Raw genomic sequence first — 26,077 nt, 5'->3', positions numbered from 1 at the left:
CTCGCTATTAAGATGTTTCTGCAACCAATATTGCGTATAAATTTTAATGCTCAAAAATTAATGCTCAAAAATTTATTACAGTTTTTGAAATTTGTCTGACTAGTTAAAAGAAAACGAGCATATCTCGAAAAATGATCGTTTTAATTAACGTGCAACATTTCCAGGTTATGATTTGAAACTTTATTTCTGGGGTTTAAAATAAACAGGTTTAAAATAATGCAAAATCATGCGCGAAAATATAAATACATCAAAATAAGCAGATGTGTTTGGTATTTTCTTGTTTTTGTAAATGGTGTTCTGCAAAACGAAACTTCCCATGCCGGGAATCGAACCCGGGCCGCGTGGGTGAAAACCACGAATCCTAACCACTAGACCACATGGGACTACAAACGAACACATCGATTTACCCAATAAAAATCATACCAGAGGAAAATTACATAGGTGACAATGGTGTCAAGAAAAATAATGTTCAGTTTTTCAAGGTTTTGGAAGTGTAAACCTTCTTGGGTGGCCTTCACAAAAAAAATAGTTTTCGACCTCTATTATTTTAAATCAATAAATACAATACAATACAATTAGCTTATCGTGCTCTACATAATATTTGATTTTAAAATCCTCCTAGTAAATCATGTTTTCGTTCTGAAACATCAAAAAATGGCCATAGCAACGGCAAACGTGGCTTTTGTTCATTATTTCTTTTTTTATCAACGCTCCTCCTACAATTTCATTTTTAAAAAGAAATAGAACATTGAAGTCATGGGTCGAGCGTAAATAAAAAAGACATAAAAACAAAAGCCACGTGTCCGTTGCGATTATTCCTTTTTGATAATATATCAGAAATCAATTTGTTTTGATACTGCACATCCGCAGTTGCACTCATAGTCCCATGTGGTCTAGTGGTTAGGATTCGTGGTTTTCACCCACGCGGCCCGGGTTCGATTCCCGGCATGGGAAGTTCCTTTTTGTCTTTATTGTCTTGTCGCATGAAACAAAACTCAAACGTTTTCTTCTGTTTACTTATCATTTTTAAGGTCAGCCCTTATGGGTTGGCTGAGAAATTTTTGTGCAAATTTTGGAATTGTACAAATCTAACGCATAAAAGATTTCAAATTTATATTCATTAGTTTTGACAAGATACTGTTGGGGAGAATGTAGACAACAGGAGAAATTAAGGACCTACATTGCACTACACTTTTATTTGTGGAACACCAGGTAACGACAATTTTTGCAATTGAAAAAAGTTTGAAAAAAAAGAATACGAATCGTTTTGATACCACACTCAATAATAAAATAGGAAACAAAACAAGGAAAGCTTTGAGAAACATTTGTGAATGGAGAAAGTATGGGTAGGGTAATCGGACTTTGAAATTACTCAAACAGATGAGAGTGGCCGGGATATAAAACAAGGGAAAATAATGAACAATTTTGGTAGTTGAGAAATGGAGGTGTGATCGAGGTAGTGCAAGGAAAATAGAGGTGTGGTGTTGCATATTAAAAAAGAGAAAAGACAGACAGAAAAAGTTACATAAGCTACTGTCAAGATAAATTCACCGTAGCTAAACATGAACCAGTGCAGTGTTGAAAAGAAATAGGTGGTGCTGAAGAAGGAAGGATAGAAAGTCAAAATTGTACTGAACAGGGATAGAGGATAGATGTAGAAGCAGTAAATTCTCAATCACATAATCACAATAAAATAGTGACACATCACAATATAACGTTAGCGGGAAATTGACTTGTTGAAATTTTTTGGGTGCGCGCATGAATCGGTAAACTACAGGCCACAAAAAGAAAGAAATCTGAAACAAAAAAATGCCAGGCGTTGGGAGTTGAAAGTCTTAAATAGAAAAAAAGTTTAAAATGACTGAGGAAAACCATTTTCTAGCTGATGATTCAATAATTCCGGACCAGTTCTTCAATGAAAATCTGAGATAGTATTGACGGAATTAAGAGGTAGGGGCTAGGCTGCATGAATCACAAAATACAATATTTGACTGGGAGGTTTAATCATTCGGGGAAAAAATATCTACTGGGTACATTAGGGATAGGAGGACCGGATGTTAGATAAAAGGGTTTCTAGTCATTAGAAGTAGAACATGAAAACCGGAGACCGAACATCAACTCGCAGATTGAATTAACCGTATTACCTGCATTTTTTAAATGGAAAACTTCAAATTATCATGCTTAGTTCTCCATCGAAAAAATCTTCTGGTGCTGGTCTCAAGAAAATAAGACAAGAAAATGAAAGGAAATACGCAATAGTGATATGATAGTGGCTATTTCCAAGTTGAATGCAAATAAGAAACAATATAAAAAGATGATGAATTGGTTAAAGAGGTAGAGGAATATTATACGATTTGTAGGATGGAAAGGGTGGTTGAGGTACGTGAAAAAGAAGAAATGTGGCTAGATTGAGTTTGTTGGATGGAGGCAATATAGAATCAAGTTGTGAGGTATTGAAGGCATGGCATCGTTTGGTAGATGATTTCTAGTAGGTCTATTTGATTTTGAAAAATTCTCCTGGCAGCTCTTCGGCTTCACCAGAACGCACAGTTCCCATGAACAGCATTCCAGCATTACGAGCAATTTCCTGAAATAAAACATAAAATTATCGTGTTTATATAGCATGATTTATGATTTCTTATGGTGCATTTATTATTCAAAATTATCGTTTTGAATTTTATTTAAGTTGCCCAAAGACAATACTACTTTTATGATATCTTACATTAAGTAATCCCAGTGCTTTTGGAATCCGTTCAAAGATACGGCGGGCCTGCTCTCCGAACAACGATTCCAAATATCTGAAAACCAGTTTTGTAATATCTTCTTTATCCGTTGATTGATTACCTGTTGAGAAGACTCATGAAATGATTATGTCGTTCTGTAACGATGCGAACATCGTTTTCGTTCATCGGAGGATCAGAGCGGACAGAGAAGAGAACAGCCAACATGACTAGATAAACGGCAAGTTCATTCTTTTTAATCTCCTCGTCGAAGAAACCGAAGAACCTAAAATCGATTTATTGATTTTTTGTCGATAAACTTTGCAAACGTACTCTAAACATTTAGCTTTCTGAGCTTGTGCATTTGCATTCAATTTAGCAAACATATCATCCACGTTGACGGAAACGTTTTGCCCCTTAATTGTTGGTGTCTTGAAAGAGTTGGTCGAAGCGTCGTAGCGGGTCACACCACGGACTGTCAGCATTTCAATCATTCCCCCCTTGAGAAGCGAAAACTTTCCTTCCTGAGATACCTCACGGAACGCCGGAACACCTTTGGCAACTTTGACGAAACGCCTCATGGTAACATCCATAATATTCATAATATCAGCTGGAGTTTTGTTTGCCTAAAGAACACGATGAACAAGATTCACTGGGATTTTTGGGAAACCTTAAGGAATGACTGCATTTGACGTCCCTGCTCCATTGGGTCGTCCATACCATAGAAAGCTTCTCGGACAGCATCCAGTGCTTTAAGCTCAGCGGCATTCAGTTGATAATTGATGTTTCTTTCTGCTGGTGGAACTTGATACGGATCAGATTGATATTGAAAACCATGTGTTGGAGTCATCTAAATATAAAAAAATGATATATGTCGATCGGAATGGGACAATGAAACTGTGTCTCGGAAAATGGTAGGTTTGACATATGATAGCCTTGACGCGAAAAGGCAGTCTTTTCTGTTCTGCCACCGTCTGGCACTGCCTTAAAGTGCAGAAATGCGATGGTCTTTTTCTGCTTTACTCCTCCCCTGCGCGACACCAATTTCAAAGACCGATAAGACACAAGACAATGCAAGACAATGAATAGAGACTTACGTATTCTTCCTTTGGAATCATTGCCTCTTGTGGTTTTGGTTCTTGATTTTCTGGGCTGTCGAGAGCCGATTGGATGCAATTTTCGTAAAACATGTTCATCCGTTTGTACATCTCTTCGGCAGCATCACCACCTCCGGTTGCAGTCACGATTCCCATACCAAACGATGCAATATCGAAATGATTTTGTGCACTATTGCCTGGAATGGCTGACACGGTTGAATGCGTCATATGGTTTTTTTCAGTACCAGATGATGTGGAGTTGTGGCGCGAGAGGCTCATGTCACTCATCGGAGCACTGTAGGGTGGTGTTGTTTCAGCTGGCATTGGATGACCATTGCAATTGTATGCCGCACTGCAAATTTATAGAATTTTAATTAGTCTGTAGATTTGTGAGTAAGTACCGTTTGTTGATAGGTTCTTCTTCATTCATAAGACCAGGGACTTGGGCACCGGGAATTCGAGACAAGAGTTGTTTATATTCTTCCGTGGAAAGAACAACCTGAAAAAATATATTTTTGTAAGTTTAAAAAATTATTACAACGTTGAAAACAATTGGAAAATGTTGTAGTTCATAAATATGAATAATAATTTGAAAAATTTGTTGTTAAAATAGAACAGTTTCCTTTAAAAATAATAAAGAGTTTCAATGGATACTGAAAAACATAAACTGTAATGTCACACTGTTTACACGAAAAGTTCAACAAGAATGATGAATTTTTAGCGATTTTTTGATGTGTATTAGTCTTGAATTTATAAGTGCAGTAGTGGTGAGATAAAGATGCATACCAACTGATGTTAGAAAGTTAAAAAGATGCGTAGAAGAAACATAATTACCTGTCCACTATCCATTTTAGGCCTATTGTTGAAGGATGGCGGCGGGGCACGATGAGCCATAATGTTTGGATCATACTAAAAAGATAGTTGATAAAAGTGTGATTGGGAGATAATCAATGTTGTGTTCCGAAAACATGTTCCAATTCAGACTCGAGCACGGCCAAACAGACAGGGTGCATAAAGGACTGAACACATTTACAGAAACAGGTGTTGCCTGTTTCATGCTAAAAGCTGAATAGCTCAACGTATAATCATGAAAAAATCAACAAAGCACATCACATAGTAGTTCACTATATAGTGCTTCTACAAGATTTTTGATTCAAAAGTATTTTTGCTGATTTAAATGTTACATTCACAACATGTGCAGCTTCAAGCCAACCCAGGCTGATTAATTTTACAAGTTTCATTTTTACTTTTCCAGCACTCCCACTTACGCCATCTGGACTTTTTTCGCCGTTGTGCATCATTGTTAAACTTCGGTTTGGTGGAGAGTCAGATGCACTAGAGCCGACTGGGGATGTCAATGGATACTGAAAAACATGTTTAATATTAATATTAAATACAAATTAAATTTAACAAGAGAAGCTAAGTTGATTTCGATATTGGCAAAAACAAAGCAAAAAAGTCACATGAATTCATACTGATTCCAATTAAGCCAGATCACTGGTTACCTAGATTTTCTGCTTGTTTATTCTCGCGATGGATAATTTTTGCGCGTGATTTTTAGTATATGAGAATATTCTCACATTGACTAAAAAACTTTGATATGCTAAACTAACAACCTAAAAAGGGATATATCTCAATATGTTCGCATCTGTTTAATCTTAAGTCCCTTCGTTTAAAACAAATTTGTCATGCAGACAGACACTCATCAACACCCAATAATCCGAGACATTCAATGAAAAAAGTTCAAAAACAACTGTTGTCTGGATTTGTCCTATACAACAATCAACCGGTTTGTAATGGAGATTCCGCGTAGTTTTTTCTGGTGCAAATTTCTTTTTGGAAGAAATATGCGAACCTACTAGAAACGGCATATCTGAAGGAAAGATAACACTTGATACGCTTATCTACTATGTGGCATTTCTACGGTAGATCGATGACCACCTTGAAAATATAGAAACTGATTAAAATGATTGTTTCAGATCTATATGTATTATACTGCGGTAAACATTATTGCTTTTTTCTCCTTATTTTGGAGGATTTGTATTCGACCAACTTACCGGTTGTGCTCCTGGTGGACTGATAAGTTGTGGCATGGCATTTGGTCTGTTAGCTTGCATATGATGCATCATCTATAAATTAATTATACAAAATGTGTGCAATGAACTTTTTCAACTTACTTGATTGTCCATTGGATTGATTGTTAGTGGGCGTTGTGGTTGTGGTGGCTGAAAATATAATATTGTATTGTCTAAATTCTCTTAAGAAACATAGCAAATTATAGGGGAACTTACATATATTGCAACTCCTGGATGATGCGGTGATAAATGTGGCTGTTGATTAGGACCTTGTGGTGACTGCTGATTCCCTGGCTGGGATCTTTTATTACACGTTCCCGTATTGTTCAAACGAGAGTTTTTCCTCCGCCGCAGTTGTTCTTCGTTTAAAATCCACTCTTTTTTCATACCAACTGTGAAGCATTTCCTCAGTCGACATTTCTGACAAAACCGTCTGCTTACAGAATTAATTTCGCAATCTTCAGAATATGGACATTTGAACTCCTGAATTATTAGTCATTTTAGGTTATAGATATTAATAAAAGTTACCTTGGGACGTAACGCATTTCTCCTGAAGAATGCTTTACAAGATTCGCATGTGATAACGTTGAAATTATAGCCCGTCGCATGATCTCCACATACTCTACATGTTTTCTGACGTCGTCGACTCTCCTGAAACAATTACTAGAAACAAGATGCTAGAAATAACCAAATCATACTTCGCTGGAGTCTAACAGGCCATCATCCGGAGAGCCACAAGCACCAGAACTTTCTTCAAGTTTCACTCCTGATCCATGATACCCTGAAATACAATTTTATCAATGTTCTAGATCGACAACTGTTTTCTTTTTTTCTCATCCCCCAACTGGTCCCGGCGGGAACCTACTTTTTGTGGGTGATAATCCCTTTCGCAAAAGTACACTCGTCAATGCTCACTACTCTGTTGTTCTCGAAATGAAATGAGAAAATGTTGTGAAAAAGTGTAAAGCGCATTTTTTCGCAATGTTTTTCGCGTTCCTCATATCACTTTTCCAATATTTGGTGGTTGTAGTGGTATGGAAACTATATGTTTGAGAGCGTTAATTATGAGAATAAAATGTGACAAAAAAAAATCACAGTATTTATCTATCACTAGTCACTGGTCAAAAAAACCACATATCTCGCCTTTTTTTAATCTTAACGTGGTGTGCTTATCAGTATCTTCATGTGTGGGCAACTAGATAAATTTCAACATACCATTCATACCAGGAGCTGCTCCAATTGATGGTGGACTGTGGATGACTGGATCATCTGGTGTGCTCATTTGAGGCTGTAATTTGAAAAAAATTAATGAAGATTAAAAAAATCTTTAATTTCAAAGGACCAATCACAGTTACTACAACTTGACCAACCATGCAACATTAATATTTTTTTAACGTTTCAAGATCTTATTTTAAACTAGGACCCACACTTTTAATCTTTCTATGTCTCCATCGTTTTTCTTGTTCTTTGCATTTAATAATTTGAGGAGTGTTTAATGGATATGAATAGTTGTGAATTTGTAGCAATTGACAATAATTTGTAGGTTCATTGAATGAAACTAGTAAGTGATACATGAACAGGTTATTCAAGTCAACAACTGGAGGCTGTTGGTGAAACATATCTGCACTAATCGAGGACGCTTATCACTTCCTAGCAAACTAAAGGGCAGTTGAACGGGAGAATGGAAGAGCGGGAGACCACGGAAAAATTTTTCATGCGGGAGGGCACGGCGAGCGAAAAGTGGGTGGTGTCACACAGCGTTGCGGCTGTTTTTTCTGCGTTCTTTTGTTGGAAATAAAAATGAATGCAACCCATTGATATGACCCGTGTTCCCTTCTCATTCTAGGTGGTTATTTTATAGTTTGCTTAACTTACAGATGCTCATTACTAGCTTTTGTGTGTGCAAGTTAATAATTCAAAAACCAAAAAATATAGACAAATTGATATCCAAAGAACTATAAAACTTTTACAAATAAAAAAAACATAAAAATACAAATTTCACGGATTTTCAAAATTTTGCATTTCAATAATTAACGTTTCAATCAATCATCGTATTTTTCATGCTTTGATATGTATGCATATATTGACTATCTTTAATTTTACCCAACGTTTTAAAACTATGAAAATACAGAAATTTAATGGGCTCGTATTTTATTTGTTAAACCTTCTTTAAAACAAACCAAAAACTCCCGAGATTTAAGTAGAACTAGCGCAAGTTATATTTTGGCCGTGCTGTGGATTCTTAAAGACTACGAAAAACATTACGTTGTGGGATAGTTTCGTTTCTATTCCTACTTACACAAAAATAATTTTCTTCTGTTACCTTGCCATAGAACTTATTCAGCATTGTCCAATTAATATAGTTTTGAGACGAAAGTAAATTGTCCGCCATCGCAGAGTGGCAGAAAGGGAATCGAATTTTGGAGGGTATTCAGGTGGATTGGTTTTTGGATGGTGGTGGTGGTATGATTCGATTCGATTTCAATTTCAATCTCAAAACAGCAGGAATGTACAATTATAGACAAATAAATTCTGAGTGTGCTGGTTTTTTTGTTGTTGTTTTTTTCTGTTGTTTTATATCCAATCAGTTGCCGTTCTTGATTAACTTGTTGATAATGTAGAGGTAAATTACAAAAGAAATGAGGTAGTTGGGAGGTAGGGGGAGATGATTTAGACACCAAAGGGTACAATAGTTCACATTCAACTGTTTTCAAACAGTCAGTTCATCGAGGAAACCGGAGCTCCCTGGAAGTTTGAAAGTGTAATGAAGAAAAATGGAAGAAAAAAAAGGAAAAAAACGAACGAGTGTGAAAAACAAGACAAGAAAGGCGTGGGCTGAGAAAACGAACGCAAAATAGACGGTGGTGTGAGAGCAAAATTATTCAGAGGAAGAAGAAAGTAGCAAAGAGAGAGAGAGCGAAGAAGAAATATACTTGTTTTGACTGAAAATGGCTGAAAGCCGAGCAGGGCGGATATGATTAATACTTGGAATACAGAGCACGCATTCTAGGAGTTCCGGCAAAGTGTATATTTGTGTAGTTCGCCAGACAAAACTGACCGAACATGAATACAATGATCATGAGGTGTCTAAAGAAATGTTCATTTGAGACTTCAGACCTTAGATGGAGTTTGTTACTTGAATAAAATAAAATCAAAAATTAGCATAGCTGAAAATGATCATCAGTTCGAAAAAATCAAAAATATATGTTCAATGTGTCAGAATGACACTTGGTTGTAAATGATCAAAAGTATACTTTAATTAAACTGAAACTGATTAGATTGAATACTGAATTGACTATTGATTCTAATAGTCTTACAAAATATTCAAGTTAACTAATTACAACAGTTTCACTTTGTAATATATTCAATGTCTAATATTAACTCTATATAGATGAAATATTTCATAACACGTGCCTGTAGTTTATTATTTCTATTTGCGAAAACTTACAAAAACTCATCGTCAGAGAAGTTATTGTTCAGGAAAAAACAACACGACTTCCTTTTTTGTTCACAAAACAGGATGAAGTTCTTAGAAGATGCACTTTAACCGTACGTCAAATGAGTTTCTTTATTTTCATTACTAGGAATGATGGAAAAACAAGAAGAACCTAGAGAGCATGTGAAAATAAATTTGTCAATGCACTTGTACAGATAATGTCTGATGGTGGAACACTGATATGTGGATTTATGAAATGGAATTGCTGAATCTTAGGAATTTCCGCTTTTCTAGAACATTGCCAGTTTGGTCCGTCCCTTCTTTATCCTATATGCTGTTTTGCAGCTGGAAAAAAGAAACAAAGCAGCAAGGCAGTCAGAAAAAAAAATGAAAAAAAATGGGGAAAAACAACGGACGGACGGAACGTCGTCTGTAACATTCTCAATCGACGTGTGTGTGTGTGCTTGAAGCCGACGTTGTCGTTCGCTGCTCGCGTTCAAAACGAGTTTTGTTTTTCTCATATCTTCAGGCGCGACGATGCCGAGCACACGCACACGCTACATTCAACATTCATAAAGAGAAAAGAAGTGCTGAGCAACCATTCCAACAACACGGTGATATATGAGAAAATGGATGTATATATGAAGTATAACAGGAAAAATTCCATGGTTAAAGTGACCTGCAGCATTTCTCATTAGAGAGTAACTGTCACTACCAAACAAAAAAGATGGACGGGAGATGCTATCAGAATGAATATGAAAATGAATATGTTTCTAAAGTGCACTTCAATTACATATGTTCGAAATGACTGATAATGTCTGGCACGCCAGTCAATTTTAGCGTTTTTTCTTAGTTGATGGCACATCACACTGTTTACTTTTTGACAATGAAAAGTGGAAAAATATTTGCTTTTCTGTCAGCATGGAACTCTTATTTTTTGTTCACAGCCGATCACATAAAGTTTTTTCAACCATTAGAAAATCAAAATTAGTGGTTTTTCTAATTTTCAAGTTGTATGGTCAACGTTACTATTAGAATTTCACATATTTAGGACAATATCCTATCTGAATTTAACTAATAAATCAAAGTAAATTCTGTTATACCTCTTCGAATTAATGTAGAAGTTCAATACTGCCAGTGTACTAAGTCTTGAAACGATAAGAAAATGTTTTGAAAAATCAGTACAATTTTAATCAGTATTTCTATGAAGTTTCTTAAAAACAAAAGTACAAAGAATCGCATGATGCCAGATTACAGATTAAAAAGTATTTTCGAAAAAAAAGTTGATTTTCATGAATCAATACATAGAATGAAGATTATAGTAGAGTGTACTTTTACTTTTGCAAATATAAGAATCAACATTCACTGACAGATTTTTTTGCGGAACATGTTTCAGCCTTGCAATAGAGCTATTGTTAAGCTCTAAGAAGTTTTAATTTGAAAGTAAAGCAGAGTGTAAAGTAGCGATAACCGAGATGATGAGGAGTCTTAAAGTTGTAACTTGGTCGGTCACGAGTTCTTTTTGGGGCCTACGTCTATTTTTCTATTGACTGAATGAATGTATGCGTCGATGTCTTCCTGCGTATCTACGCGTTCCATAGTTTTTCATCCTGTCTATTGCCTGTTTTTCTTTTTTTTTTCAGCCTCGACGGGCCACCGGGGGCTATAATGGGTGGCGGTGGTGGTTCGTACTCTCGTCAGTCCACCTTCACTTTTTTTCGCCTCCCCTACTTCCAGCCCTACTTTTTCAATCGTTCGGGTGGTTGCTACTTTAAAATCTTCAGAGGTTAGAGTGAATGAGAAGAAAAGACTCGCACTCCGATTGGCCGGTGTCAGCTCTGAACTGCAGACAGAGTTCCGCCCAGTTTTGGCCAGCATCGTCTCCATGGTCGGGACTGCTATTTCGCATCTACTCTCTCTTTCTAATCTTGTTCAATTCACTTTGCGGGCAGCAATAACAAAGTATACGGTAAAAATTATTGTGTTTTACGCTAGAAAAGAATGCAGTGTGGTTTTTTTCAATTTTTTCCTTCCTGGATATAAATTATAATGACATTTCGAAATCAGTGGTAGATCAATCAGAAGAAAAAACTATTCAATAATTAAAAGTGTACTATCCATATAATCGGATTCATCAAACAACAAAAAAGTAAAAAAAATTGCAAACATTTTTTATAAAAAATTAGATGTATGAGACCGTCTTTTTTCTAGTTGATTTTCAAGATAATACAAAAACATGTTCAATAATACGTTGTCGATAAACATTAAGTTATCTGAGTTTAAAACGAAAGTGAACTTATATTTTTTAAGCAAATATTGATAAATTGCTGAATGATAAAACTATAATTATTCATTATCTGGAACTCTGAATCTTGAAAAACTCAAGAAACGTAAGAAACTACGATATTGTCCTTACAGTCCATTTACTGTTTGGTTGTTCTAACTTTCTATGAGCAAAAGCAATATAACAACAAAAACGCACAGATTTCATTCGTACAAGTTAGTGTTCTTTCGAAGAACACATGCTAAACTTGAAAACCTAAAAAAGTGAATATTGAATATCCTACTGGAAATGTGAGGCGTGTTCTGTTTTTCAGCTTTCTCGGGAGATGAAAGCCGCCAGCAAAGGCTCTTGTGACGGAGGAAGTATAGCGGTACCGAAGTCGGCATTTTGCTTCATATTTACGTGTTCGCCCAGAAATTAATCTCTCATGTATGGATATATATACTTTGCACACTAAATAGAGAAAAACAAAACCAGAAAATATATAAGAAAAAGCTACAAATTAGGCTTCGATACTTCCAGAAACAAGAACCGAACTAACATATTTCAGTTGTGGTACATTGGTTTAAACAGTAAAAAGCATAAACACAAACGTATAGATACTGGAATGAATAAAAGATTATTATGAAAACTCCAAAATTAAATAGTTACGTAGGCTAAGGAAATTAAAGAATAATTTAGACAAAAGTATTCAAAAAAATAGATTAAGAAAAAATACAGAGTGCATGCCGGGTCGACGATAGGTGGCAAATTTTGGTGGAGAACAACGGTAAACAATCGTCCTGTTAAAGTACTACTGTAGAGTCTGCCTCTCCCCCAGGAGGAAGAGAAAGGGGAACAAAAAACTAGATGGCTTTCAACTGGCACACCGAACAAAATGAGAGACAAAAAACAGAAAAACAAGGCGTGTGGAAACCGAGTATTATTCGTTTTCAGTTTTATTACATTTTCCGGTAAGATCATCTATCATAGCTATATAGCATAACAGGTGAACAAAACTCAAATGTTACAAATAACTTTTGAACCACTTTCAAAGAAAAAAGCAGCAACTAGTGTATTTTGATTCCACCGCCTAAAAGCTCCCTAAAAAGCAAAGCTTGTTTTGGTATTGTCTTGCCAGCAAAAAACATTGGTATCGAAAAAATATGCTAATAAGAAAACTATATATTGTAGTACTAGAAGGATACGGTGGTCGCTGGCTCCTCCCAGATATTTTGTTTGGAGCACATACCTATGAATGTCAAAATGTAAAACGTTTCAATGTTTGCACTAAGGAACAGCGTATTTGTTATGTATACTGTAAAATTGTAGATTCTTGGAGTACACCAGTCTGCAAAAATGTTGCAGAACGTGTTTTGCTACTTTTGTCTTCCATCGGTCTTTAACCTTACAGTGTACTATTCAGTTGTCTAATGTATGCTACTATGATATGTTCTTTCTTCAGTCCTCAAAAATGTTTTTGATGCTCAATGCTCCCGTAGACCTCACACCGTTTGAACTTCTAGGTCGAAAAGGCAGTGACATACAAAAAAGTAAAAACTAACTGGGGGAGGGATAGTAGCACATAGCTATAAGGGAGGAAGCACACACGCTCGGACGGAGAACGGACGAGTGCCATGAACGAAAAACATCAACAACGACCGACGGCAGTGCACACGGCAAAAACAGTCGAATAGACCGCACGGATCGAAGAGAACGCAGTCATACTATTGGGCTGGTGCTTTGGGGCAAAAATACTCGTTGTCTATGTCTCATGCGTTCATTTTTTTCAGTCTTCCTGTGTATGTGTTGGCAAGTTGAAATGTAATGGTAACAAGGACATTACTCATGGAAAATGTTGGAATGCCTTTAACTGCTAACTGACATCCGCCTTCACTACAGTGGCATTTTTCCTAAATTTTTTAAAACTTTAATGTGCAAAAAGTCCTCCCCCACAAAAACATATGCAGCTAACATTCAATACCAAAATCATGATTCAAAATAATTATTTTTGAACGACTGTTTAAATTTTAAATTTTCTAGGCTATGCAATCAGAATAAGAATGAGAAAAAAATGATTTCATATGTGGCTATAAAACTAACAAAGAAATTTAAGAATTTACTTCATGTTTTAAAAATGTCAGAGTACAGTACTCACCAAGTGCGATAGAACTTTTTGAAGATTCAAAACAATTATGGATTGTGAAAATGAGTGATGAGGAAAACGATACGGACGATTTGAGGATAAAATGAAAAGGAGTCTGAATGAAAATATCTGGAGGTCTGTTCTCAGGTCAACTGACGTCGGCTGGTGCTGCTGTTTTGTGACAAAGAAGTCTGGTGAGAGCAAGGGAGAGGGAGCACGGGTCCCCACTCCACTTGTGTATGTGGTTGCGAGCTGAACTAGTGCGGACTATTTTGCGAAGTTGTTTTCGTTTTCAGCCGCGTCCTCTCACTCCCCTTCTAGTCGCCGTCGTTCGTCGTAGTCGTTCGTCTCGAGGAGAGCTGTGCTCTGCGTGAGCTTTTGTCAGTACTCTTTCGGGAGGGGTTTCTTTTGATTGGCACTCGGGAGGCCAAGCGAGAACAACAACGAACAGAAACGTCGAGTAGTCGTCTTCCTACTTTCCAATACTATAGAATCAGTTTTAGCCAAGTCAATGTCCTCCTCGCTGTTTTCTTTTTTACTGAATACGCTAGTGAAAAAGTCTGTGAGTCAGCCTAGAACTCCACGTAGGACGAACATCATCAAAATGAAAAACAGAGATGACGTCGCGTGCAGATATTACTGACAAGGAAGTATACCGACTGGTAATACAGGAGATGAAAAAGGCAACAGAATGTTGAAAATACTGAAAATTTCAACCTGCAAAACATTTTTAACAATGGAAAATTTTCACACTTTCGTAAATCGGTTATTCAATTTGATAAAAACACTGCCAATTTTAAATTCACCGGAACTAACTCCAATAAAGTACCCCAAAAACCGGACCAATGTAAGCGACTCATCATTTTTCTCACCGAAAAACACAATTTCTGGGTATTTATATTCCATGAATTTGAAATGATTGAACGACAAGATAACACGAAAATTAAAGGAGGGAATACGAATGTGCAAAGCAAAAACAAGATGACTTGCCGATTCATGATAAGAATTAAGAATTAGTATTTTTTGAAGTTTTCGTTTTTTTTCTACGAAAATAAGATTTTAGAGTAGAAATAACTTTGATAAAAAATACATTGAGAACAATTGTTTGACAAAAAAAAATGAATGAAGCAAGAACGAAAATACGAGTCAGCAGTGATAAGATAGTAATGCGTGTTTATGAGTGATTATGAAGAAACAATTATTACACTTTACTATTAAAAACATTTTTTCATTAGTTAGAAATGCACTATCTGCTTTTTTGCACAATTGTCTACAGAAAATGTCATTTAGATGATGAGAGAACAATCCGAAGATTGAAAAGAAAGTTCGTTACAACTGAGTGGTACTGGAACAAATAAGATGAATTCAAGAAGAATGTAAAAATTTAGGACCTAGAGCTTTTGAAAAGGCTCTTTAGAAGATGAAATGGATAAACAAGAGGATCCGGGGTTTTTTCAAGGGGTTTTATTTTGTAGTGTACAGTTTTGAAAAAATTATTGTGGTTTTTTTGTTTAAAAAAAAATTATAAATGCTATTTGAAAAATCCTAAAGCAAATAGTTTTCAGAGGAAAATCAAGCAAAGATGAGATGAGGACAAACTTTTCAATAAATACAGAAAAGAACTTAACTAAAACTATATGTTCGCCTCTTCTTATCCTTGTTCCCATTTTTCAAGGTTATATGTTCTATACTTTGGTAATCGAATGTTGCAATTCAGAACTGTCACTCTATAAAATCGGAACTGGTAGTGCAGATTTAATTGGCAAAAAAGGCGGAAAACAGAAAAAGGTGAGATGACAACAAAGCAAAACACGAACACTCCATGGCCTATGGCAGACAGACAAGTCAGTGGGGCAAAAAATGCTTCCTACAAAAAAACCGAAACATGAGTATTGAAGAGCGTATCTATATAGAGGCGACAATAAAAATGGTGTCGTCCGACTGCGTCGACGTTGTCGCAAAATATGTGTGATGTTACGTTGCTGGTAAGAGGTAATGAACGAACGAAAAGTAGAACAACGTTCGATTCTTCAATTCTATCGCCATAGCAGATCTCCCAATTTTTCGACGCTCCCCCTAGTAAGGTGAGTGTCAATCGGGATTTCGTTCTCGAAAATTGGAGATGCGGTCGTAAGAGTATGCGGCGCCTACCAAGAACAATGGAATAAGAACGGTTGGACCGAAAAGGAATGAACCAGTGACGGTGAAACAGTGTTATCAACTATCTACTTGGATAACCTTGGCATTTTCAACAATTGATGACCAAAAAGGGTAATAAGTATCAACTTTGTAAAAGAGGTTTGCTAAATGTTTTGAATATAAACAATTATTCAAAATTAAAAAAAAATCCTCTGACTTGACTTGAATATGATATCAGTTATTTTTTTATTTCAAATAAAAGTAGAAACATACAAATCGTGACAATTTCAATACAAAAAGTCTGAAAAAACATTTTCAGATAAAAAGTATGCACGATATATGATGAATTTACATTTAAAAAGTAGTGATATCTTAAAGTGAAAATACTAGTTCGAATTTATAGTATTATCAATGAATAGCTCTTCGTGTGGTTTTCAGATTCCCCTACTGTTATCCAACCAACGCAGTTTTTAAAATGCAGTAATCTTGCGTCAACCTATTCATATTAGTATTTATACCTACACCAAACATAAAAAGTGAACTTACAAACTGATAGGTGCTGTGAGTTGAGTTAAACACGCTTGGGTCATTACTCCATAAATACGGTTCACTGTATGAGTTATCATATGTGTTATCCCAATGGTTAGTAGGTGGTGATGGTGATGCAAGAACTCTGGGTGTGTTCATCCCATCTCTAGGATCTGGTGACTCATACTTGAACGGTGCTTGTTCCGGCTTTTTCACAGTGTCGTTGTCAGAGTCCGATTTCTTTCGTCTTCGTATCTTCTTAATTGGCTCATTTGATAATTCGCTCTGTCTTGAATTAGACAACAATTCAGATCCATTGGGAGTAGTCACACTTGAGCCATTGGACACATTTCTCTCGATTAATTTGGAAAGTTCATCCTCCTCAGACGCTGGCGTGACTACTCGACTGATCATTGATGACGCAGATGTGCTCAGCTCTGACGGGAACGTCGGTTGCCTACTTCTGTGATACTTGGACCGTGGTCTCATTCCGTAACAGTAACTCGCTGGTAGACCGTCTTCCTCGCTATCTCTATCACTTGAGTACCCATCATAGTTTTGATTTGAAAAGTTCTCTTCCTGACCGTAAAACCCGTCCATAAAGTCCTCATTGAACAACGTTCCTCCGCACTGTGGGTTGTACATTTTGGCAAAACACGTAGGTATTTGAACCGCTGAAGAAACGTGAATGAAAACAAGAAGAGCATGAGAGTCAGTGAGTGAAATTAAAAGAAAATGAAAGAAATAACAAAAGCCAACGGAACGGAAACATTTGTGCACATCAATTTTTATGTTTCAAAAAGTTCAGTCAAGTAGAATTATTTGATAGAAAATCTATTCAGATGTATCAACAAATATCTTTGTCCAAATTTGCCAGGAAAATTATAAACTTTAAAATAGTACATTTTAGAACTGGCTTTTACTAGGAATAACATTTGCGTATATTTCAAACATTCTCTCATACTAATGACATCAAAATTTAAATTTTTAATATAGAAAAAGACTTCCAAACTATATACTAGACAAGTTTTGCTTTTTTGATCCTTCTAATTATCACCACGGAAAATAGTGGTGTATTCTTGGAGCATAAGAAAAACAGAGCTTATTTTAGATGTTATCTCTTCTATGTGACACTGATAATAAGTATACTATGATAAAACATCGTGTGAGGTTCATTAGACTTTGATCACCGCATACAATTTGAGATATGATCCCTAATTACGATCAGTTAGACATGGAAAAAGCTCATGATTGTCTACGTGTGCGCTCATTTAATTGCACACTAATGTCTGCAGTGTCTACATATTACGAGCATTCTTAGAAAGCGTGATCACACCAGACATTATAACCATGAAAATGAGAAGAAACTATTCGCAGAGCTTGAACTTCTCGAGTATTAATGTCACACACAGTTATATCAAACTTCGATGCCCCGCCTTTTCTATTTATTGAAGCTTATTATCAAACAAATGCTAGACAGTCATTTTTGTAATAATTTCAAAAAAATCGAGTGGAATGGGAAAAAATCTGTCTATAAGTTGCGATTTCTCGAGGTGTCAGAAAAGAGATGATTTTGCGCGAACATCAAAAGAAAGAAAATGAAAAACGAGAATGCACTTTCATCGCGATAGCAACTAATCATTGTTGGGCTAATTTTGGGTGAATGATCAAAACTGCAAAAGTTAGATTCGTTTCAAAAATACTTTTTTTTAATATGAAAAATGGATCGATGCAATAAACAAGAAATAGTCAGATGGGAAACATCACCAGATATGTTTTTTTTTTCTCAAATCATTTCGCGTCTTGCATCAATGCTCAATTTCTTCATGTTCTTTATTTGTTGAGCGGAAACAAATAACAGGCGAATTCCAGAGGTTGGAATTTTCTGTCAGAAAGTGAGCAATAGTTTACAGACAAAATGGAAGGTTGCCCATTCGGATGAATATTCAATTTCTGATCATGGAAAATTTTGAATTCAAATTCTCAGTATCTAGAAATTTTCAATAAACTGACTACCCTATTGTAGCGCTTTTTTTGGACAAAACATTAAATTATATATTCACGTGATGCTCGTGAATGTTCGAAATAGCGACAATATTTGTTACTTTTCCAAAATCTTGTTATCATTCATAAATTAGTTAGTAGGACAATTTTCGCAGAAACGTGAGTTTTTGAACAATGTTAGAATAGCTTCATGCAGCTGATTTCAAAAGTCGTATTCACAGCGGATCTCAGCAAACACCAAAATGGATAAAAACCAAAAAAAGTGCACTCGCGAGTGAACAGACCGACAAAATGAGGTTAAATGGGCGGCACTATGTGCAATTCCAATTTCCCTTCAACCAAAATCTCTCCCCTATCACCTTGTTTTTGATTTCAAACTGTCTGGCCGGCAAGAAAAGAGTAAAAATACAGAAACAACGAAAAAACGTTTTCCTAGTAAACAAGCTCGAGGAATTTTTTATTTTTTAAGAGATGTTATTCTTCAACTAAACTTACACGATAGAGTTTTAAGATGTGATTAGACATTTGAGAAGGAACATGTCTCACCTTTTTGTGAGTTATAGAAATCAATCGAGAGGCATGATAATGCAAGAAAAGAAATGTTCTTGATTGAACTATAGAAAAGTTAAAAGATACTGCATCACGTCTAGTTTTTTTGTAGCTTTTCAGCTGACCACAAGTGTTAAAAAGTTTCCTATTCCAAAATCAAAAACATAGCTTCTTATAACAAAACTTTAAAGAAATTCCTATCAATATGACATATCACTTTTAAATTCCAATTTTCTAATGTCAAGAGAGAACCATTCAACTGGAAATATTGAAAACTCGAAAAAAAAAAATGGAAAGACATACACGTAAATGTCTTCTTTCCAATGGATAAGCTGAAACCTTTTGTAAACACAAAGCGAACAGCCAGACACTGACTGTTGTCAAGGACTTCTGACTGCGGCTTGTACGAAAGTTTAGTCAGCAAACTTAAAAATCCTTTGGGTTCGAGACCAAACATTCTCGTTTCCAGTTAGAAGTTCTTCTTTGACATTTGAACGATTGAATGTGCTGGTCGCCTGGGATTGATTCGAAAGTCAGCTTTAAAAACCGAGTTTGAAATTCGAACAGAAAGATGTTAATGTCATACTGTTACAAGTTGAAAAAAAGCTGATTATTTCTAGTTCCGGAAAATGCATTGTTGAGAATGCGTTTTTGAAATTTTTTCTAAACTCATGGAAACATCACGTCTCTGAAATTTTAATATTAATCAAAAAAGTGTGACAAATACTAAAGCTCACAAAATCGGTAGTGTACATGTAAACACCGACAGAGTAGAAAATTCATCAAGTTTTGAATTTTATAAAGAAGACAGTTTTTTTCCCATCGTAAATTGGTGTTGTCAAAATATTTCAGTCTATAAAGCTATTTTCCAGCCATCTTAATCTGTGTCCACCGTAATTCTTTATATGGTCTTATCTTCTTATTTACCGAATACCATAAATTGCGAAAAAGAAATAAGTCAAACCCCATATTCTTTTCCTCTGCTACCGCTAGTTTAGAGATTGTCTTGAAAGATGAAGGGCGCGCCTGGGTGATGATAGAACTGCGGTCAGTTTCATTCCCTTTCTCTACTCCTTTTCTCGTTCTCAAGTACCTTCACATCGAAGTTGTCGTCATGTTCGCGTTAAGAACGCATAGTATTTTTCATTTCATTTTAAACGCCACTACCACCACCACGGTCGCCTCCTTCACGGTCGCCGCCTGCGCTCTCCCCCAGGCCACTACGATTTGGTTCCGATTGCGCCGCCGACGACTACTGCGACGGCGCGAGAGAAGGAAAAAACAAGGTCGATCGCAACATTTCGGAATAGAGTTCCTGTCTCTCTGTGTTCCATGTTCCGAAAACTTGAAAAGGCCTAGCGCGCTACTTACAATAACCTATATGTAGGTCGAGGCAAACAACGTTCGCATCTCATCCTCTCTAACTTGTCAAAATCACTCAAAGTCAACGATTCAAAGAATATTGGAACTTCTTATAAACTGTACATTATTCTAAAAAACTAAACTATTTTAGTGATACACTGAAAACAAACAAAAAAAAAAAGATAATCAAAAAATAAAGGAGATGAGTGTAAGGAGATCATGTGGTGGTGCTCACTGATTCTCGTGAGCACTAATTGAATAATTTTGAAAAAGCGTGACTGACATTTTACAACTACATGTCCAAACTTGTGGGAATTGCAAACTAAAAGAACACTTGAACGTTTGAACATTTAAGATTGAGAAAAAGTGTTACAATAATGAGTCAAAAACGGTTACTTGTTCTGGATTGTTCAAGGCAATTTGAATAATCTTCACGTTTACTCACCCGTAATGCTGCAAGCATTTTGTCGAATGACATGAATTTCGAAAGTGCCGCCACATTTGCTTCGAGTGTCATTTTTTGATTTTTGTGTTCGGAATGAAGTATAGACGTCCGGAAGTATATAGTAGAATGGTATCATCAGCACTTCATTGTTGTTTTCGGAATAATTGAGAAAGTAGGTGTTGTGAGAGGCGTGGTCCCAAGTTTTTGCGGTAATATGGAACACACACACTTAAAAAAATCGGGGCCGAACGACGACACAACAGGCAGCAGTAGCAAAAACTTCAGTGCGTCCTGTGTATATGTACGGTGCGTGTGTTTCACCGTTTGACCTTGGAACGGCCCAAAAAGGAAGCGAATTTAATTGTAAGTAAGAAGTAAGTGTGAGCACTTATGCTTATCGCTTTATCAAAACACCGGCGCTGATTACCGTAGTTTGGCGTTCCGAACAGGTTGTGGATAGGTTGATTGTTTGAAGATGAAAATTGAGATATTGAAGATGACGATGATGACACTGGACTTTAAACTTTGATCGTTGTTGGCAAGAATACAGCTTCTTTGTTTCAGACCTAGTTGGTCCGAATAATTTCAACTAGAGCTCACTATGAGTTCATTTATTTCAGGTATCGTAAAAGCTGAACGACTTTTCCAGAATTTTTCCTTTCGAATTTTTCCAGTACAGGTTTCATTGAAAAAGCGTTTAGATGTAGAAGTAAAAGTCCACCATTATCTTGAGCGCATTTTGTATCTTCAACACATGAAATTTCTCTCATCATTTTCTCGAATGTTGAGAGCACATCACACTCAAGAACATCAGTTCTTCTTTCCTCTCCACTCACTTCTAAACAATTCCCCGTCAGCAAAATGGCGTGAGTTTAACGCTGCACAAAACATACGCCGAACTTCGAAAAAGAGATGAAGACTAATTGATGAGAAACAATCAATAAGAAGAAGGATCGGATCAGAATGGAACTTTTTGAACTTATAATAGAAGCTTATTACAAATTTCTAAAACTGAATTAAAGTTTGATAACTAAATGTCCTTTAGAGTGTTATTATATTCATTTGTTAACACCATGTTTTCTGAATACACACAAAAATATAGAGCATTAAATTCAATGAACTGAAAATATATGTAGCTCCAATAATTCAAATCCAATAAGATTCTTGATTGAAGAAAAGAAAATCGTTTAGCAATTTAAAGTTATAGAATACTACCGCCAACCACAAAAACAACAAAAAGTTTCATCTTGGTGCAATGGTTGAGTCAAGTCATAATAATCTAACCTGATTGAAAAAACATAATAACAAACTAACGTCGTCATCGCTGTTTGGAGGTGTCAAGCAGTTATTCTTGCTGTGTATCCGCCTGTGGCGCTGAAATAAAAAAAATTATTTAAATATTATTTATGATATTTTTAATTACACTTGCTGGGCTTGACGATTTATCATCGTCGTCAATCTTTTCAACATCAATTACACTTGCTGAACCCGGAGTTTTTGACGTTTGAATAGGAGTTTCGTAAGAAACAGCAGAAAAGTAATATGGAGTTGGATAGAATGGAAGTTTGTGGAAATTGTGGAAAGAGTTACTATACATGGCACTGTGAGAGTATAGATGGCGATTGTATGTGTTGTTGCAATGATCTGTTTTGCCTACTTCATCTCGGCGCCCCGTTAAGATAGCCGTCGATTTCGGCGCTGGGAGGGTCGAACAGTTTTCAACTCCCCCAAATTGCACTTTTGATGTAGAAATTCAGAGAGAATAAATGTTGCTGCTAACAAGTGGTGGGAGGGTACGGTTACACAAAAGATAGAAAACGCACGAAAAGAGATGATAAGAATATGACTCCTTTTTGTTCTCAGAAAATATTGGCCACTCTAACGCTTATCGCTACAAATCGAACATTTAGACACAGACCGCCGAAGATGACATGTCAACGTTCTAAAATCAGTGCTGTTCTTTGAGAAAGAAGCAGACATATTTATGTGTTACTTATAACAGTTAAACGTTTAAGCTCTACGAATACTTTAGAAAGTAAGATTTTATTTCCGACACATTTTTGAGTGGAAAAGGGGAAATAGCTGCAGAGAGGACATTGTTTCATAATGCCGATTGTACCAGAATGGTCGAATTTTTCAGTTTTCAAACCAAATATGAAATTGAGAACATTTTGAAAATTGTTCTACCATGATATGCCGTTACTACATATTTTGTGTTTTTTTACTGACACCAGTAGATAGGCTTGAAGTGGCTTTGTAAGTTAAGACTAAATAAAATTGATGAGTATCAACTCTAAGAAAATTTCAATACCATTTGTTCGAAACTTCTACAAAATAACTGAGGTTTAAACATAAATGTTAACACATTCTTGTGAAAATGATGCAATATATTTTGCAAAAAAGGTCATTTCTACAAGACTATTCTGCATCTATTCCCACAAGCTTTTATTGATACTTTGGTCTTCTGTTTAGCTGATGAGAAAAAAATTATAAATACGGTTTCAACTTTAAGTTTGTTATAAATAACTTGTAAATATCCAATTTGTTCACCTTTTTGCCGATTTATACTAATTTTCACATTTTTGATTGCTTTACACAGTTTGTACTGGCTCTTCTCGGTATACAATTTTTTAAAGCCGTGAGATTTTAGAAATCACTTACCCTGCGGGTTACTCGTTTCCTTCTCACGACGGGCTCCTCTACCTTATCTGGGTTTTCATTTGTTTCGATTTCCATTGACTGTTCCGCAATGACTCCTCCATTTGTGCCCATTTAATTGGCGCCCGTTGCGCCGAAATGTGCGCTGAAAAATTTTCATTATGTTTTTGTAAAGCAAGTAAAGCAAGATTTTGAGCAACATGGAATAGCAAGGAATAAGTTTCCAAAGTACACACTGGTGATCAACAGCCACAAAAGAAAAGATCGGAAGAGACACAAGAACGGGGACGGGAGGTCGTTATTTGTGAATACTTTGTCATTTTTCTGCTGTGATTTTTTTTTTTGCGTGGAACAGTCGAAAAAAAAAAATTTTGCTACTGCTAATTTTAAACATATCTACTGATTGCGAGCAAAGTTTTGTAAAATTGAAACATCTCGATTAGGCAAAACAGATCTCGTCAAAACTTTCTCTATAAAATAAGTTTTTCTTTTTGATTAGATATTATATACAGTTATAACTTGTAACGAAAAATTGGGAAAAAAATGTTTTTTGATGAATGAAGCTCGGTAAAGTTATCTACATCGAAAGTTGTTCTTGACGACCAGCAAAAAAAAAACAAACAAACCAGATAACTGGGTTAACTGGTGCGTGGATATCTACAATTTAAACTGAAATAAAAGTACATTTTCATTATCATGTTTTCATCCGCTTGGTTGATGAGTAGAACTAAGATTTAGTCTCAAGTAGACTCTGCTGTTCATACTATTTCTGCCTTTTTGCTGGCACGCATAAATTGATAAATTATGTATTTATCTCTAAAAATTTAATTGAAAATCTGTCACTTCTGATTATAGTGTGTTTGTTTCATCAAATCCTAATGCTTAGCACCAAAAATCTGATTCGTTTCATTTTGACGTGAAAAATTGCTAAATTGGAAAGATGAGAAGCTGGAGAGGAAGGCATTTGAAATTTGGATTTGAGATGGCATATGGGGAGGGAAAAAGCGGAACAATTGTAAAAAATGTCGTGGTCTCATTCACTCAACACATGAAACTGCACCTACTGAGAAGAATATGCATTTCTGGTGAAATATTGAAATAAAACAGCACGGAACGAACAAAAAAAGGTTTTAGAGAATGTAAGAAATTGAAAAATAAGTTGTGGTGCACTCAATTCTGAGTCAAAAACAAAAAGATTGAGTTAATTTTCAGATAGAAATTTGATATTCGGCCAAGAAAATTGATGAAATTAAAATAAAATCGAGTTGCGGCATTTGAAGAACTTTCAATGTTTTCAAAATGTATTTTGATGCAGAATAATGTTGCAAAATGGAACAATCACGAAAGTGAAATAAAAAATCTAAAAATTTATCTCAAAAGTATTAAAAAAGTTTTAAAAAATATTTTTGACTAACTTAGGGAAAAAAATTAATTATTTTTGAATAAGTTTAATACAAAATGTAAAATTAAACTTAATAAAAATTACATCTCCTATTCAACTGATTAATGGAAAAAGGAAAGTACTGAAATACTAAATAAAATTAAATTGAAAAAACCATTTTTAGAAAATGTTTTCATTTTGAATCCAACTTTAAAAAAATATCAGTTACATTTAAGATCACTTATCAGACAAATAAAATTATTTTCAAAAAAAATAATTTGAGGAACCAAAAAATGAAATACGATTAGCAATGTGCCTAAAGGTCATTTCAGATAAAACTAGACGCAACATCCAGGGAAAAAAAGAAAAAGCAAAATCCAAGAGGCGCCGGGCAAAGAGGGACCGCGGATGCCCACGCAAGAAAATGAGACGCAGAAATGGTGGAAAAAATGTGGGAAGGCGAAACGAGCATTAGGGTGGGTATGTTGCAAGAAAAAATTTTTAAAATACGCAATAGGGTGCACTTTAGAAAGAGTAATGGTCATTAATAGTTCAAACAAAACAAAACATTGAAAATAAAGAGGATAATTAATTAAAATAAGTTCTAAACGGGCAATAAAAACCAAAGGATCAGACTGTCGCGGATAGGGAAACTAAGTAAAAAAGATAGGAAGAGTGAGAGAAACGAAACGAAAAACGAGAACCACTGCACTGCGAACATTTATTGAGCACTGAATAAACAGTGCAGCGTTCGGTTCTCCGATTGCGACTTGACTGCACAACATTTCAAATCGAATTTAAGAGTGATTCTACTCCTTTGTGAATAAGTTTCAAATGGCATTTACCAAAAATAAATCCGATGGTAGCCGTGGGAGTAAACCAAACAATCTTCCCTTGGGATTCAATATGGACACTGCACAAAAAGTGTTTGAAGGGCAGTCACGAGCGCCGAAGCTCTCAGAATACTAGGGTACATCACATCAAAACCGAATGTGCAAAAAAAGAAAAGAGAATGCACTAATAGAAGAGGGCAAAGAGGGCAAAGAGGGTGAAAAGTTGAAAGACAACAAGCAACTAGTACAGGAAACCTGGATTGAAAGAAAAAAGTGTGAGCGCATGGAAAATGAGTAAATGCAAACAAAGACGCGAGGAGGTAGAAGAGTGCACAGAATATCATTGATAACCTTCTTTGAAACTGCCGAGAAATCGACCTTCATTGCATTCTGTGATTTTTCTTCAAATTCTAACAGTCAATTTTTTTTCATATTTTAACA

General features: G+C 35.7%; 1 protein-coding gene and 7 non-coding genes across 14 annotated transcripts; 4 read left to right on the top strand and 4 right to left on the bottom strand.

The window, feature by feature from the left end:
• Window positions 1-311: 311 nt before the first annotated feature.
• F11A1.t1 lies at window positions 312-383 on the bottom strand. The gene has a single exon. It is a non-coding gene; the product is annotated as a tRNA-Glu (tRNA).
• Window positions 384-873: 490 nt separating this feature from the next.
• On the bottom strand, window positions 874-964 carry F11A1.11. The gene has a single exon (NR_072021.1). It is a non-coding gene; the product is annotated as an Unclassified non-coding RNA F11A1.11 (non-coding RNA).
• On the top strand, window positions 883-954 carry F11A1.t2. Its single transcript has one exon. It is a non-coding gene; the product is annotated as a tRNA-Glu (tRNA).
• Window positions 965-1,100: 136 nt separating the features above from the next.
• On the bottom strand, window positions 1,101-23,567 carry daf-12 (the record flags this gene model as incomplete). Of its 7 annotated transcripts, none has more annotated exons than NM_001420577.2 (18): window positions 1,101-2,587; window positions 2,723-2,798; window positions 2,845-3,006; window positions 3,054-3,346; window positions 3,391-3,570; window positions 3,818-4,014; window positions 4,063-4,169; window positions 4,219-4,316; window positions 4,652-4,726; window positions 5,086-5,181; window positions 5,875-5,946; window positions 5,995-6,042; window positions 6,109-6,375; window positions 6,421-6,543; window positions 6,591-6,673; window positions 7,108-7,180; window positions 22,079-22,138; window positions 23,426-23,567. In NM_001420577.2, the coding sequence occupies 16 exons, from the start codon at window positions 7,172-7,174 to the stop codon at window positions 2,495-2,497; spliced, it is 2,037 nt and encodes a 678-aa protein (NP_001407484.1). The 7 variants fall into 7 exon arrangements, with proteins under 7 accessions (NP_001407484.1, NP_001024547.1, NP_001366987.1 ...); NM_001392835.1 differs by having other exon boundaries at window positions 2,495-2,587; NM_001029376.6 differs by having other exon boundaries at window positions 3,818-4,169; window positions 23,426-23,536.
• F11A1.12 lies at window positions 6,831-7,024 on the top strand. The gene has a single exon (NR_072020.1). It is a non-coding gene; the product is annotated as an Unclassified non-coding RNA F11A1.12 (non-coding RNA).
• Window positions 12,464-12,484, bottom strand: 21ur-15005. Its single transcript, NR_072019.1, has one exon.
• On the top strand, window positions 13,219-13,348 carry F11A1.13. Its single transcript, NR_072018.1, has one exon. It is a non-coding gene; the product is annotated as an Unclassified non-coding RNA F11A1.13 (non-coding RNA).
• On the top strand, window positions 13,719-13,864 carry F11A1.14. Its single transcript, NR_072017.1, has one exon. It is a non-coding gene; the product is annotated as an Unclassified non-coding RNA F11A1.14 (non-coding RNA).
• Window positions 23,568-26,077: the final 2,510 nt, after the last annotated feature.

Source organism: Caenorhabditis elegans, chromosome X (genome assembly GCF_000002985.6).
Source record: "Caenorhabditis elegans chromosome X".
NCBI lineage: Eukaryota > Metazoa > Nematoda > Chromadorea > Rhabditida > Rhabditidae > Caenorhabditis > Caenorhabditis elegans.
This window is presented reverse-complemented; position numbering and strand designations above follow the sequence as displayed.